Source organism: Amblyomma mixtum, chromosome 10 (genome assembly GCF_055824585.1).
Source record: "Amblyomma mixtum isolate Tamu chromosome 10, ASM5582458v1, whole genome shotgun sequence".
NCBI classification, from domain to species: domain Eukaryota; kingdom Metazoa; phylum Arthropoda; class Arachnida; order Ixodida; family Ixodidae; genus Amblyomma; species Amblyomma mixtum.
In genome coordinates this window covers 12,021,372-12,038,686 of record NC_143021.1, presented here as the reverse complement: position 1 = coordinate 12,038,686, position 17,315 = coordinate 12,021,372, and the positions used below count along the sequence as shown (strand labels likewise).

The following is a 17,315-nucleotide window of genomic DNA, read 5'->3' as shown; positions in this document are numbered from 1 at the left end:
CTCTGTGATAGCGCATACATGTGTTGCTCGATTTCTTTACCTCAATCTATCGAAAAGGTGAAACAGCTTTTTGCTGCGCTCAAATTTCGCATTAGGAAGTAACGTAATCGTCGGTAATTTTTTTTTGTGGGTACATCTTGCTGTGTCCGTGTAGGTTCGGGAATGTGTTTGTTTGGACAAGTCTGACAGGTACGGCGTCTTCAGTGCTGAGGTTTTTGTGAGAGGGAGGACAAATCCTGCGGTTAAGCCCCTAGACCTCGAGGCGTTCGCAAGAACTGAATGGCAGGGGCACGAACGTAAAGGGTGGGGATTGATCGGACGATTAGTTTTGCCCCGCTCGGTTGATTAGCACTCCAGCTAAGGCGCTCGCCCGTTCTTTCCCTTCCTGCCCCACGTGGCCGGGCGTCCATGTGATTTAATGCTTTTCTTCCAGCTTTCGGCAAAGGATCTGAGCCGCAAGCAGCGATGTTCGTCCGTTGACAAAATTCCGGCAGGCCGAGTCGGTGACGGCGTCAACTTTCCTGCCCACCCTGTAGTGGTGCTTGATGATGATATACGGTGTGTTTCACCAAAGACATTGGTTTAGAAGTGTGCTTTTTGCGGCAAATCATTTTCAGTGGTGTATAATACATCAGAATTAGTACATTATGAAAATCCAGGCGGGCACTTTGTTGACCTAAAGTGCGGTGAGGCGAAAGCCTTAAGCGCGGTGTTGCTGCCTGTGTCACTGATGTGTTATGTTAAGCTTCGCCTCCAAGAGTGGAACGCGATACCATCTTGCAACGCTGCCAGGGAGTCCACAGAACGCCATCGCCCGTTGGGCTCTACGCCTTGCTCGTCGGTAAATTGGTTTTTGAGGAAAGGAAATGTACCTGTCGCGCACATCTCGGTGGACACCTGAAGCTCGCCGTAACGTGAAAGGAGGAAGGTGGGAGTGAACGAAGACACCGCATTCACTAGACGCGCCTTTGTTCATTCACAACCATCGAGCTGGCATGGCGGAATGGTTAGCGTGCTCGTCTCGCACTCTGGAGACCCTGGTTCGATTCCCCTACTCGACCAATTTCCTACTCGGTTTTATTATTTATCTGCTCTGACTAGAAAAGTCAGTTAGGCTAATTGGTTAATTAATAAGCAATAAACTAAACTCAGTTCCACTACTTGGAGTATCACTATACTATCCCTTTAATTGGTTGCATGGTTACTAGCCAAAGTACAATTGGCCCCGTTTCAAATTCGCGCACTGTGACGTCACGACTATTTCGACCAATTGAAAAGCGTGACATTTCTGTTGACAACTCCGGCTTACAACGAGGAGGCATTAAAGGCTTTCGCCTTAATACAGCTAAGGCGTGCCAACTAGCAGGCTGCTTAACTAATATCGAATAGTTAACTTTTTAACTATTATTGTTAGGCTCCTTAATTATTGAGAGGTGTGTTGCCCGCCTTCATTAATATTCATATCAGTTTTTATAACTTCGAAAACGCGCGGTTACCTTCTGCGCTGTGGCCCAACAAATTTTGGCTCCATGGAGCCAAAACACATGCGCTTTCGAGAAGCTTGTAGGCAAAGCAACCTCTCCAGTGCACGTGACTCGTAGAAATCGCCAAAATTTGTTGGGGCGCAGCGCCGAGGGCGACCGCGTTTTAGAAATTTTAAAAACTGATATGGGTATTATTACTGGAGGTGGACTACACGCCTGTCAATAATTAAGGAGCCTAGCAGTAATAGCTAAAAAGTTAACTCTTAAATATTGGTTAACCAGCCTGCTAGTTAGCTGGATTCTGATTTACTGCACCGCTGACAATGCTATGCTTGAAAAAGGCTCTTCTCCCTTATTAGACAGTCTATAGAGTGTCTATAGACTTATGTCTATAAAGTCTATAGACAGTCTATAGAGTGTCTATAGACTTATGTCTATAAAGTCTATAGACTGTCTATAGACAAAAGTCTATAGGCAATACAAATGCCATAGACAGTCCATAGACAATCTATACATTTATGGCCATACACTTTTAGCAGACTTTCGTCTATAGACGATCTGTAGGCCATTAATGGACAGAAAGAAAGCAATATCTATAGGAAGTCAGGGCAACGCTACATGGCGGTTCAAGCAAGCGGACGCGCGTCGCATCGGTTCCGCACATTTTGACCAATTTCGACCGGACCGAATCATTCTCGCCACCGGATTTTCTTCGGAACGGAAAGATATCAAGTGCTGGATCCCCAGGATAGAAATTTCAAGCGGTAGGACCAGTTTTCGGCTTTCTACCGGACTTGAAAGTTATACAGCGGGCGCCGGCCCGCTAACCCTAACGGGCCACCCAACTCGACATCGTGAGAGCATGGGACGCTAACCTTGTCTACGACGCCGACGCCTAGCATCGACGCCGTTTCAACGACAGACCAAATGGCGGGGCCCAGCCAAGACAACGATGTGCCACTACAATCACCAAACGTCCTTCTCAACGAATTACAAGAGATGGATGAAGACGACTTCGGAGACGCCGACTTCGGAAGTGAGGACGAGATCCCGTCCGACTCCTCGTCGAAGCCAGCCGGGTACAACAACGATGCCAGCTGGGAGCTTGCACAATCCAAGCGCCAGAGAAAACTTCAAAGGCGAAAAGAACGCAAAGGCACGGGAACGGGCCCGGCCGCCAAACCTCAGGATGGAAAATTACCGGGTGATGCGACCGGCTGCAACAACAATGGATCAAGGGAGCAGAGCAGGCCTAGGCGAAGAATGCTGCCACTCCCCAGAAGCGACTACAAGATCATTATTCGACCTAAGAAAGGACTCATGGTGAAGTCCCTCACCACCCACCAAGTAGCGCGCGCCATTGTCATGGCGTGCGGCCAGCAATGCAAGGACGAGGACCTACTTGTAAGGCTTCGCACCGGATCCAATATCATTATCGTTAGCACCCCGCACGAGCAAACGGCACAGCTAGTGCGGCACATTACCCGTCTCAAATTTGACGGAAAGACTTATGATGTTAACGCTTACGTGGCAGCACCGGAAGACGTCCTGCGCGGCGTGATCCACGGTGTAGACCCAGGTACCCCTCCTGAAGAACTCAAAGCACACTTACGAGTCAGAACTCAAGGAGTGACCATACTTCAGGCAAGGATGCTTGGAAAATCCAAGACGGCAGTGCTCACGTTCGACGGCCCGGTCTTGCCGAAATTCGTCATATATTACGGAGGAGAAGTACCATGCTACCAGTACCGCCCCACTAGGCAAGTGTGTTACGTCTGCTTCCAGCAAGGACACCGCTCCGACGTCTGCCCCACACCGAACATTATTGTGTGCGGACTGTGCGGAGTTTCAAACCCGCCCGACGACCACGAGTGCGCGCCCAAGTGCATAATCTGTGGCGAGGCACACCGGACCGGATCCAAGGAGTGCCGAGAGAGATTGAAAAAAGCAAGACCAAAACCCACAGGAGGCAGAGGACGGAGCGACCAACGCGGGCGACCACCCAAGCGATGGCTCAGCTCAGAGGGAGAGACATCGAGGAGCCGATCGAGGTCCAACTCCTTCCCGCCTCTACCACCAGCCGGCCCACAGGAGGGGGAGAAGCAAGAGAAAAAGAAAAAGAAGCTTTCCCAGACAAGCGGCGGCAAGGTGAGCTGGGCTTCTACCACTGCTTCGCACTCGGTAGGAAAGGGTAGTGACATAAACAACACAAACAACAAAGACAGTCGTGTCACAGAACCGAAGGACGCGAACAGCGATGCGCTCAGACGCGAGCTAGAACTGGCTCGAATCAAACAAAACGAGCTCGAACGCAAAGTTGAGGAACTCAAAAAAACACTAAAGGAACAACAGCGGGAACTCGACACGACTAGAGCCCTTCCAAAACGACAACCACAGGCATCGAACGAAGGAGACCTTGAAACACGAATGCAACAGATGATGCAGCAGATGATGCAGGATATGATGCAGCAAATCCAATCGCAAATTCAACAGATGCAAGTACAATTCCAAGGGCAAATCTCAGAGATCAGAAGCGCTTTTAGAAAGCAAAAACATACCGAAAACATTAGGGAAAGGGCGTACAACCGTCCAGCGCTAACAGCTTTCGCAAGCGATCAAGGCAACAGCAGTAACGCGTAAACATGATCAATACGTATCGGCAAGAACAAGAATACTTAGATATTTGGCAATGGAACTGCAGAGGCTACCGCAAAAAGCAGGCCCTCTTAAAACAATATATAAACACACAACTCACACCTCCTGATGTAATTGCGCTCCAAGAGACCGGAATCAAGCCGACCTTACAAGGGTACGAGGTTTACGAGAGTCAAAACGAAGGTAAAGCGGCCGTCCTAGTCAGCAAAACCATTACCGCCATCAGGCACGATACCATCGCCGACACCGACGTTGAACACGCGCTTGTTGAACTTATTCCGAAAAAGCGAAAGGGACGCAGCACGTTCTTACTGAACGTGTACAGCCCGCCGAGACAAAGAAAAGCCAAACTCTTCGAACTGTTTTATGGAGCGCACAAGCTGGCCAAAGAAAATGCACTCATCATCGTAGGAGATTTCAACGCCATGGACAGGAGTTGGGGATACCAGAAACAAGACATCAAGGGAAGAACATTAGTGGAAGTAGCGGAATACTTTGGCTGCAGTCTAATCACAGATCCTGCGACCCCCACGAGAATCGGGCATAGCGTGAGCACGGACACATGCCCGGACCTCACCTTCGTAAGGAACAGCAGGGAGTCACAGTGGGAAAACATGATCGAAAATCTAGGCAGCGATCACTTTATCCTCCGGACACGAATAGCATCAGACACCATAAGACGCCAGATTGGACAGGCGAAAATCACTGACTGGAACGCGTTTCGTGGGGCTTGCAACAAATCTGAAGGCGGTATCCAATCACTGGAGGAATGGAGCGGCATGCTGAGAGAAACGCGACAACGATGCACAAAAAGTCTAAGGAGAACGACAGCAACGCCTGAAGTAGACGCCCACCTCCTCAGACTATGGGAAGCGAGACGCAGTCTCACTAAAAGATGGCGGAAGCAAAAACACAACAGGAAACTAAAACTAAAGATAGCAGAAATTACGGCAAAGGCGGAAGAATACGCGGCGCAACTCGCGAAACAAAATTGGGACCAACTCAGCGACTCACTTAGGGGAACTCTAGGCACGGCCAGAACCTGGAATCTCTTAAGAGCACTAATCGATCCGACCAAAATAAAATCAGAAAACAATAAAGCCATCCACCGGTTCATCCACTCCTTCGAGGGATCAGACATCGCCCTACTGGAGAAGGCACGAGAAAAATGTTTCGGCGATCACAACCCCCCGCGATACCAAGGAACGTATCGAGGAGCCGAAAACGAGAAACTCGACCGCCCCATAACTGTGGAAGAGGTTTACGCGGCCATAAGAAACACCACCAGAAACACGGCAGCCGGAGCGGATAGAATCGACAACGCCCTAATCCGCAACCTGAGCGACGACCTCATACAAGAGCTCGTCACCTTTCTTAACAAACATTGGGAGGCGGAGACGGTTCCCGAAGATTGGAAACACGCCGAAGTAATAATGATACCAAAACCTGGTAAAAAGCTACAAATTGAAAACCTCAGGCCTATATCACTCACGTCGTGCCTTGGCAAGCTTTACGAACGGGTTGTGACTTTCAGACTGCAAAATTATATGGAAGACAACGACTGTGTACCACATACCATGTTCGGCTTCAGAGCGAAGCTCTCGACGCAGGACGTTCTCCTCCAAATACAAGAAGATGTCCTGCGAAACGTACCTCGGACGGGAGAAAATGTCATAATGGCCCTGGACATCAAGGGGGCATTCGATAACGTCAGCCACGAAGCGATCCTTACGGGCCTAGACAACCTGGATTGCGGACGCAGAATCCACGGCTTCGTCAAAGCCTTCCTGTCCGATAGAACTGCCACCATCGGCATAGGAGACCTTCGATCGGAAAAAATTCGCACTCCAAACAAAGGAACACCCCAAGGGTCAGTTATCTCACCCCTACTCTTCAACATAGCAATGATAGGCCTAGCTCGAAAACTAGAGAACATCGAAGGCATCAGGCATGCAATGTATGCTGACGATATAACAGTCTGGACAAACACGGGCTGTCTCGGAGAGAAGGAAGAAAGGCTACAGCAAGCGGCCTCTTGTGTAGAGCAATACCTCGCAGAAAGAGGACTCTCATGCTCGACCGAGAAATCGGAACTGCTGAGAGTCTGGAGAGGCAAGCAAAACCGGACCGTCCCAACCAACGAGGACCTAAAACTCAACGTCTACATAGAAGGGACGCCCATACCCGAAAAGACAACAATAAGAATTTTGGGCATGTGGGTTCAATCCAACCAGCGCAGTACTCACACTTTTACCCTACTGAAAGCAACAACGCTACAAGTCGCACGCATGATCACCCGCATCACCAACAGGCGACATGGCATGCGTGAAGAAGACACACTAAAACTAGTCAGAAGCCTAGTAGTTAGTCGAATCACGTACAGCCTACCCTACCAGTGCCTCAACAAAAATGAAATACAACAAGCGGATGCCCTGCTACGCAAAGCGTATAAGACAGCGCTCCGACTACCACGCAACACGTCTACAGAAAAACTCATGGCCCTGGGATTACACAACACCTTTGAGGAGCTACGAGAGGCGCAGCTTGAGTCGCAAAAACTCAGGCTGTTGCAAACAACGACAGGAAGAGCGCTCCTGCAGAGGCTGGGATACCGCGAGCAGATGCGAGAAATGTCGAGGACGGCAACGATCCCCGACGAGCTTCGCAAGACCCTCAAGGTAGCGCCAATACCAAAAAACATGGATCCCAACCTCCATCGAGGCAGAAGAGAAGCGAGGGCCGAATTCATCGAGAAAACATACGCTCCTCAAGCCACGACCGTGTATACAGACGCGTCTTGGAGAGGAGGAGATACCAAAATCGCTGTAGCGGCGGTGGTCGATTCGTCTTTACGCGAAATGACCAGCGCGTCTCTCCGAGGCTGCACAGCTGCAGAGTCCGAGGAAGTAGCCGTTGCTCTAGCGGTGACGGAGGGCTATAGAACCAGGCGGTCACTAACAATACTTACGGACTCTCAAACAGCCTGCCGAAATTACATGAATGGCAGGATAGGTCGTCACGCGCTCCGTATACTCCTCGCAGCGAGTGACAGAATTAAAAACCGGGAAGAACAAAACTACAAGATCCGACACAAAATTGTGTGGGTACCGGGGCACACGGGGGTGGCAGGGAACCGAGAGGCCGACAGGATAGCTCGAGGATACATTACTTTCCGAGCTTCCGACGAGACCGCGGAACTCGCGCCAGCACCCAGGGAATACTCGGCCATACTACAAAACTATAGAGGCAGAAGAATGCGATATCCCCCACCGCACAAATCTCTCAGCAGAGAGGAAGCTGTCACTTGGAGACAATTACAAACAGGCTCTTTCCCAAACCTACATATACTAAACAAAATGCACCCTACGATATACACGAACAAATGTCCCTGGTGCGACGAAAAACCTACACTATACCACATCACATGGGCCTGCCAAAACATAGACGTGGTCCCCAAAATACAAAACCTGAGTGCGGATCAGTGGGAGACTCTGCTGTCCAGCGACCGCTGCGAAGACCAACAAGGTCTGGTACAGCGAGCTCAACGGGCGGCAGTGGCCAGCGGAGCCCTGGACTGAGGGCAACCGACCACTGATTAGAGGCGGACGACTTCGACAGAGAAGGCTCCTGGGGGTAGAACCAAGACGTCTCTGAAGATGCCCCCAAACCGCAGGAAAAACCATTAGTGTAAATAAAGTTTTCTCTTCCCTTCCTTCCTATAGGAAGTCAATAGAGTCAATAAGAAGTCTATAGACTGTCTATAGACCATTTTTATAAGGGCTAACTCAAAAAGCCTACTTTTTAAAATTGCATAAAGTCTTAGGGGAAACACTCTGTATAGACGAGTGCGCTGGGCGGTCGTTTCTCGAATGTTGGGAAATGGGTCAAGTCGCGCGCTCACCGGAAAAAGAAGGTGCCCGTCGGGAGCGCCAGTGAGAGTTGCCGCACGAACGGGCTCGGCGTCGTTGAGCGAATCCAGTAGCCCGCGCGAGGGATACCCAAGCCATGCGCAGGCGGAGGGGGGAAGATCCCGAGCTTCGAGCGAGAGAAGCCAAATGCCAGGGAGCTTCGCTAATTGTTTTTTAATGGTCCGCTGAGCACACCGACACCACTAACGCACCCTTTAACAGTACACACCTGTCGTTATATTGAGGAAAATGGCGCGTAAGTATGCATACGGGGGCTCTTGGGTTTTGTAAACTTTGCAGGCGGTCGTCAAGCGTGTATGTGAAGTCATCGTCATCATCAGCCTGACTATGCCCACTGCAGGACAAATGTCTCTCCCATGTATCTCCAATTAACCCTGTCAATCGCCAGTTGCGACCATCCTATCCCCACAAGCGTCTTGAGTTCATCCGCCCAGCGAACTTTCCGCCGCCCCCTGCTACGCTTGCCTTCTCTTGGAATCAACTCATCATCATCATCATCATCAGCCTCACTACGCCCACTGCAGGGCAAAGGCCTCTCCCATGCCTCTCCAATTAACCCTGTCCTTTGCCAGTTGCGGCCACTGTATCCCCGCAAACTTCTGAATCTCATCCGCCCACCTAACTTTCTGCCGTACCCTGCTACGTTTGCCTTCTCTTGAAATCTCCACCGTTACTCTTAAGGACCAGCGGTTGTCTTGCCTTCGCATTACATGCCCTGCCCAAGCCCACTTCTTCCTCTTGATTTCAACTAGGATATCATTAACCCGCGTTTGTTCCCTCACCCACTCCGCCCGCCTCCGATCTCTTAACGTTACACCTATCATTTTTCTTTCCATAGCTCGCTGCGCTGTCCTTAACTTCAGCTGAACCCTCTTTGTTAGCCTCCACGTCTCTGCCCAATAGGTGAGTACCGGTAAGATACAGCTGTTGTAAGGGATATTGGTAAACTGCCATTCATGATCTGAGAGAACCTGCCACATGCGCTCCACCCCATTCTTATTCTTCTAGTTATTTCCCTCTCATGATCCGGATCAGCTGTCACCTTCAAAGACCAACGGTTATATTGCACATGACCTGCCCACGCCCATTTCGACTAGGATGTCATTAACTCGTATTTCATCCCTGATCCACTCTGCCATCTTCCCGCATCTTAACGTTACGCCTATCATTTTTCTCTTCACAGCTCGCTGTGCAGTCCTTAATTTAAGTGGAACCCTTTTCATTAGCCTCCACGTTTCTGCCCCATACGTAAGTACTGGTAAGATGCCGCTGTTATAGCAGGCGTCTCAGCAAAAACTTTGAGTAATTTTCAAGAGTAGGCCTTTTGGGGCAAAAATATGTTTGTTTGTTTTTTTGCGGCATAGTATTACCAGTGTTGGCGAACACCGGAAGGCCAGTGAATTGACTTAAGTTGTAAGCTGGTTAACCAATTTCTGATAACTATCACAGTTAGGCAACTGGTTGCAATTGGAGATTTGTAGCCGGTCGTTAATAATAGCCATATCAGTTTTTAGAATTTCGAAAACTCGATTATCGTTGGCGCTGTGGCTCGACAAAATTGGGCTACATCGTGCCAAAATACATGCGCTTTCAAAAAATAAGCAGGCAAATCAAACTTTCCAGTGCACGTAACCAGTCATAAAAGCCAAATTTTGTCAAGCCAAAGCGCCAAGGGTAATCGCGTTTTATAAATTCCAAAAACTGATACGGCTATTACTAACGACCGGCTACAAATCTTAACTGCAACTAAGCGCCCAACTCTAATCACACATATTTACTAGTGTAACTCTAAGAGTTAAAAAAGTTAATTACTATAAAATAGAATACCAGCTTACTATTTAAAACTATTCATCGGTCTTATGGTGCCCACAAGCACCGGCAATAATATGCTCCAAAAGCCATATTTTTACCCTAAAGAAAGAATTCAGGGAATTGCTTAAAGTGTTCCTTGAAACACCAGATACACTTTTCTTTTTAGGGATATTGCTAAACTGCCATTCATGATCTGAGAGAACCTGCCATATGCGCTCCACCCGATTCTGGTCCTTCTAGTTATATCCCTCTCATGATCCAGATCTGCGATAATTAGAGGTAGGCATACGTGTCCCCATACCTCTTGCAGTGCCTCGCTACCAATTGTAAACTGCTCATCCCTTGTAATGTAATGTAATGTAATGTAATGTAATGCAATATTATTTCAACTTTTCTTTAAAGGATAGCTGCAGGTTCCATGCGTACAGCTATGACTGCGATTTCTGCACAATTTGAGAATCCACTTAATTATCCCATCTCAGCAACCAAAAGCCACCAGCTCCAAATGGGAGGCCGCTTAAATTAAGTAAATATGCGCCGACAGCATCATTAGGTTAGTATAAGCCGCACAGTCGTTGTTAAATTTTCTTTTCGGCAGAATTTTATCGTCTTATTAGCGCTGCACGACTCAGCGTCGTACTATGTGTGTTCACTGCGCCTGCGGCGTTTGCGCTGGTTTTGTTTCTGGTTCTGTTCATTTGACCTATGTGGCAGCATGCTAGCAGCTCCCTCTCAGCTGCCGACAGGAGACGACGTTCTTCGCTAGGCTGCCGGAGTCTGTCACCACAGTTATTCGCCTAGTGAACAAGATGTGATACCCGTGCATACTTCCAGTTTTATAAGGTTTAATGGAGGGTTACAGCGGTCTTGCTTCCCAGGTTCCTAGCTGCCTTAGAAGCACTCATGCACTCCTGTGACTGTTTTTTGTGTTTCTATACCACTACTTCCCAACTCCTTCCATCATTTAAGTTTTTCATTTTATCTACCGCGGTGACATAGTGGTTTTAGAGTTGTGCTGCAGTGTACGACTGGCAGGATCGAATCGCGGAAATGGCTGCCACATTTAGATGGAGCCGCAATGCAAAAACACCCGTTTGCTGTGCGACGCCAGTTCATGTTAAACCCCGGCCGGTGGTCGATGTTAATCCGGAAGCCTACGCAATGGCACCTCTCATAATCCACGTGCAGGTTCGAGACGTTCAACACAACGTGCAGTCGTCCACACACCTGTCATGTTACGAGTGAACCTAGGGTTCAACACTGGACATTATCCTGCATGCACATTCCCATGAATCCCGATTAACTACGCATATGTCTTTAAAAGCTGCATCGGACCCTCCAGGGAGTGGTTATTGTCATAAATGCACAACAGAGAGCGCCGTTCGAGAGATCTAGACAAAATTCGGAATGTGGACGACTGTACAACATTCGGCACACCCCTGCTACGCTTGCCATCTTTTCGAATCTGGTCCTTTACCCTTAAGGACCAGCGGTTATCTTGCCTTCGCATTGCATGCCCTGCCCAAGCCCATTTCTTCCTCTTGATTTCGACTTGAAAATCATTAACCCTCGCTGGTGCCCTGACCCACTCTGCCCCCTTCCTGTCTCTTATCGTTACACCTTGTCTTTTTTCCAATAAACTTGAGTGGCTAATTACCGCTCGTCCTGTCCTCTTCTCGTCCTTCAGTTTCGTCCAAGTTCGCGGTTATTCCTCTTCTCCAACATGTCAGGCCAACTGGCCCAAAGCTTCCCCTTGTTGATCGTTACACCTATCGTTTTTCTTTCCATTGTCCTTAACTTAAGCTGAACCCTCCTTGTTAGCCTCCACGTTTCTGCCCCATATGTGAATACCGGTAAGATACAGCTGTTGTAGACTTTTCCATTGAGGGGTATCGGTAAACTGCCATTCGTGGTCTGAGACCACCTGCCAAATGCGGTCCACCCCACTCTTATTTTTCTAATGATTTCGCTCTTTCGGTCCGGATCTGCGGTAATTGCCTGCCCTAAGTAGATGTTCAGTCAAACACGCTTATAACGAACGTTACGGCACGCGAATTGCGCTCTTTGTATCCGAAGTTCGTAGCTAGTGGAATAGCCGTATTACAGCCAAAAATTACAAAGCCATATAGAAGTGGCGTTGATGTCACTTTCAAAGAAGAACCTACCAAGCCGCTTTCTAAGCTCTCCAGTGCGATCCCGTGCTCCTGGCAGAAACCCTGACTGTAGAGGAGTCAGTCTGGGCACGCGATTATACCAATAGCGATTAAGGCCTTCACGGCAACTTTCGGTAAGCTGGCATCCTCGTCTTCGATGGTCGAAAAAAGCTGAAAGTATCTATAGCGACGAGGCTGCCGCAGCACATATGCTCGCAGAACATTCAGCATGCGTCATCCTTCTGTACAGCGCTCGAGCAGCGCATTGGGCCCCAAATAAAGTGACACCTACAAGCCTACAAACAAAGTAGGAACTTGCACTTTACCCGAGAGCCAACTGGCTCATTTCAGTTTTCATCGGTGACCAACACATGAAGCGACTTGAGAGGTTGGAATACCAGTCACGAGGTACACCTTGCTGGCTAACCCTGTCACGTGGCGTGCGTCACCTGCCCAATTGAATCTCCGCCTTCTGCACTGTTGCCAGTGCAGGCATCGCGTAGGCAGTGGGCAGTCGGAGTCACCCTTGTGCAGAGTCCAGCTGTGCGCGACACTGGCCGCGAACAGTAGTTTTTGTGCTCGCCACACTTATGCTTCCACTTCAGACGCTTTGCCGAGCAGGCACACACGCACGCACCAATTGACCTCGTAGCCTGTAGGGGCGCGCTTGGCCTTCGGTTAATCACGGGATTCGATGCGGCCTTTTTTATTGTTCTTTAGGGCTGGACACATTCTTTGAGGCGATGACGGAAGCTCAGAGCTGCTCTTTGGTGCGGCCGCGGTCGTTCGTTTTATCTGAAACGCAGTTCCAAAAACACTGCTACATGTTTTGACGGCAGCCCTACCCACTTTGGTAATAAACGAACATTCTTTATAACTGCGGTCGTTATAAGTGGACTCGACTGTATTCCTTCACCACTAGCAGCGCCTCGCTACCTATCTTAAACTGCCGTTCCCTTTCAAGACTGTTGAACAAGACTTCAATTTTCTGTATATTAATTTCTAGACACTCCGGTCTGCTTTGTCTGTCATGGTCATTAATAACGCGTTGCAATCCGTCCCCTTAGTTACTTAGCAAGTAGTTGTCATCAGTGAATAGCAGCTTACTACGGTATTCTCCAATAACTCTTATCCCCAATTCTTCCCAATCCCGATCTCTGAATACGTCCTGTAAACACGCGGTGAAAGGTGGTGGAAAGATCGTGTCCCCCTTTCTGACAACCTTCCCTTTTGGGATCTTATTTCTGTCTCTGTGCAGGACATTAGAGGTTGTGCTGCCGGCGCAATAGATATTTCTCATTACCTGTACATGCGTCTCTTCTACACCATGGTTCCGTAATGGCTGCATACCTGCTGAGGTTTCGACTATGGCAAATGCTTTTCTGTAATTTATGAATGGTCTATAAAGGGCTTGGTTATACACTGCGCATTGAGATTATAAATGTGTTCTATATATTCGAGTACCCTTTACGAAAGCCTACCTGATCGCTTCAGCAGACAATGGTGGGGAAGTGAGAGGCTCGTTATGACATACATATAAAGGAAATCAACCGCCATCGAAGCCAAAGAATGCATCGTGAGAGCTTCTTTTTTATTTGCGGTGTTCAACCACGACAAATTATTGGTAAAAATATTTCCTGGCTGAAAGAACCGATTAGAAAGTAGAAGAAAATACAACTGCATGCCACCTCAGGGATTCGAATCCACGACATTTTCACGTACGGTGCTCTACCAACTGAGCTGCAGCAGCGGCTGTTCACACTTCTGCTTTCGGGTTTATTTCTTCTGCATGTGACCTAACCTTGAGAGCGTTCAGCAGCGCCACCCTCGTTCATAGCGATGGACGTAACAGAACGGTAGAACGTGGTCGAAAGGCCAAGGAGGAATCTGTGCGAGGACCCTCATATGCTACCTATGGCCTAAAGGCTGCCAGAACCGAGGCCCTAGTTAAGCTATTGCGGAGACAAGAGCACAGAAATGAAGGGCTCGTAATGACACGCAAAGAAAGGAAGCTAACAGTGATCGAATCCAAAGAATGCATAAGGTATTGATTTTTTTTTTATCTGCGATGTTCACATCACTTTCCACATCTCTTGAATTGGGTGTCACAGTATTCTCGTTTTGCAACGTTCAGAATGGAAGATAGTGTTGTATAACATTTCCATAACAGGCTTTCAATATGAAATTCAAACATTCTTGCTTTTGTACTCTGTTTTCGTTTGTTTGTTTGGTTCGTTTACGTGAATCTTCCGCCCTGCGTGAGGAGTTTATCAACGATTTTGAGGGCTGTGAGCATTTCTGCAAAGTGCGCACGCTAACGGAAGGCTCCTAAGGCATTTCGTAGGTACGGAAACAACATTCACTTTTCCCGCGTCGTCTTCACTTTACGTGAGGTTGTTAATAACATCCCCTGCGACATCTTAAAAATACAAAATCGTGGAAAACGTAGGATACGCCACCTAGCCCCTTTGGCCACACGCGCAGTCGAAGGTGCTTTTAGCAGTTCTCCCTGTCGTCTCGAGCGATTAACGGCGAAGCTTAGTCCTTTGTGCACAAGCAAGACTTTTTTTTTATTTTACCGAGAATTTTCAGGGTGAGACGTTGTACAAACTAGGACCTTTCAACGACATCCCGGCTCAGTTTCCTCCACCGAGCAACACCCCTTTTCCTCAAGTCGCAGCCAACTCTTTTTTTGTTTTGTTTTCGACACACTCCTGACTTTTCACCACAAATTGCCTCAAGTCCCGTGTGGTCGGTTAGACCTTTACCGGTCGAGCACTGTCCGGCCTAAGAAGATGCAGAGACACTCACCGATTTTGATCACCTCCGGGAATGCGGCGCGCGCGGCGCCCACCGTCAACAGCACGAGGACGAGGAGCGGCATCATCGTCCACCTCGCCGCCGCCATGCTCGGCTCCGTCCGCAGCTATTCGCGTCCCCCGGCCGAGCGTCGGTCTAAACTGGGACCACCGCTCGCCACGCCACCACTGCCCGAGCCCACAAGGCCGCTGCGACCCTCGCCACCCGGCGGCGAGCCAGGCGGGTCCACGCGGTCTTCGCACCGCCGTCCGGACGCAGGACGGTGGCATTTCGCATGGACGCGAGCAGCTGTGAAGTCTCCTGTACCCATTCCAGTGGCCCATGACACAACCTAGTGCGAGAAGCAGGTATTCTGCAGGCGCACTCCGTGGTGCTTTTATCAATGCCACCTTTCTACGCTTGAACTTCTGCACTCTGGTAAAGGAACACGTGGCGTTGTGCAGCTTTCTAGGCCACGTCGAGGATACTTAGGCAAAGATCGTTGTCAGCCGAGCGCGCTTATAGTCGCTTAGAATGGGGTCTCGCATTTGTAGTGGCCTAACCCAGTCGGAAAAAAAAAACGGGCATAACCGTGTCAAAAGTAAGACAAAATGTTTTGTCGCAACGACAGATTTTTCTGTTTTGTTATAGTGTTTTCTTGAAGTAACCGCAGTTCTTTTCTGTAGTATTTTTCTGTATACTTTGTAGTTCTGCAGTCCTTTTCCGTACTAACTATACAAAAGTCTATTGTTACTACAAAAATATTTGTTGTTCATGTGCAAAAACATTAGAGAAACTCTGTTCTGACGACAGAAAATTTTCTATCGTGTTTTTCGATTGTGAAGCGCCTGACAGCAGCAGTTTCAAGGAGCACAGCGGAATAATTGCAGCGCCACCTGAACTTTGAAGGCTGCTGCCCGCGTCGTCCTTAATTTCGCCAAAATGTACGGCGCCAACTTCCTCACCCACCGCGCGCGCCCGTCGGCGAAAGCGACTCCGCCCCACTTCTTTTCCTTGGATGCCGCGCTGCGAGCAGTGTTAGTCAAGGAAACGCAATCTCCAACCAGCGCCAAGAACTACCTCGGGCGCCACGCTGTTCGCGGCTGCGTAAGCGAGAAATAGATGGTTATTTTGCTGCTCCTACTTTTCAACCCTTTCCCCTGGGGCTTCGTCTTGGCACAACTAGCGTGTGCTCCACGGTGGGCGAACCTAGCGTGGGACAGCCTCTCCTGGTATTCGCACCTCCAAAGCGTGGCCGCCACGCGATTTCCCCTTCCCCACCCTGGCACAAATGTAGGCGCGCAAGTTTGCACTGTTCTTTTCGCGTTCACATCGTTTCCAGCAAAAAACTATGGGGGCACTTTGGTAGCCTAGAGTGTGGTAGGCGAAAGCCTTTGTCGTACTGCCTATGTTTGTTACGGCTGCACCGCTTGGGAGCCATCCTCCTCCACTAGCTGCCGCACACCGACTGACGACGGAGCAGCGCCTTACGCCGCCGCGCCGACAGATCCACCTGTCGACAAAGATGACGTCACCTTTTGGCAGTATGCTCGTCGATGAGTCACCCCAGGCGCTGGATGTAACGCCGGACGGATGGACAGACGGGAGAATGATCCATTAAAGGCTTTCGCCTTAAAATGGACAAAAAATATTGGTTACTAGGAAATGAAAGCCACAATGTGGTTTCGTGGAAAGGAAATGGCACAGCAACTCTCTCACTTCTCGGTGGGCACCTCAACTACGCCTCGAGGGAAGGAAGGTGGGATTGAAAGAAGAAAGAGAGAAAGAAGTGCCGCAGTGAAGAGCTCCGGAATAATTTCGGCCACATAGGGATCTTTAACGCGCACTGACGTCGCACAGAACATGGGCGCCTCCATCGAAACGCGGCCTCCACTGCCTGGTTTGAACTTCGGTAGGACAAGCGGCAATGGAGCGCGCTCCACTACCCTTCCTCGTTGATTTTCGTTTAGACATTTCCTGCATTCGCTGCGGCTCGAGGCACCCGTGCTGTAAAGCCTGTGTTAGCTCTGAAGGACGAGTTGGGAGCGTTACAGATTTGTCTCAGACCGCTCTTTTCACCGAAAGCAAGGACCATAGGGGATGTTTTCTTTTTTATTTGTGTTTTTGATCAATGGGAGACTAATAGATTAATTAATTAATAATTTATTAAAAAGCACAGTAAAAACAACCACATGCGACCGGTGGGATCCGAACCCAGAACCTCCGAATTTCTCGTCCGGTGTTCTAGCAATTAAGCAACAGCGACGTCTGTCCAATCTTCCGAGGACATTTATATGTAGTGTAACCTAACCTTGACAGTGTTCAGAAGCGCCACCCTGGTCCATAGCGGCGGACGTGGTACGTCCTGTGTTACCGCTAGTGCCACGTAGGAACGTGATTGAACGGTGAGGCTGGAAGCTGTGTGAGAACCTTTTTGTGCTGGCTGTGGCATCAAGGCTGCCAGAACGAGGACCTCGGAAACT

At 49.1% G+C, this 17,315-nt stretch overlaps 1 protein-coding gene across 2 annotated transcripts in view; it reads right to left on the bottom strand.

Moving 5' to 3' along the window:
- The window catches only part of LOC149325144 (glutamate receptor ionotropic, kainate 2-like), a 144,439-nt gene extending 129,437 nt beyond the window's left edge, over positions 1-15,002 (bottom strand). The window contains exon 1 of one of the 2 annotated variants that reach the window (XM_089563136.1): positions 14,845-15,002. In XM_089563136.1, coding sequence (XP_089419262.1) covers positions 14,845-14,941 — 97 coding nt within the window. In that variant the 5' untranslated portion in view covers positions 14,942-15,002. The remainder of the gene's footprint in view (positions 1-14,844) is intronic. The other variant, XM_089563137.1, reaches the window with a different exon arrangement.
- Positions 15,003-17,315: the final 2,313 nt, after the last annotated feature.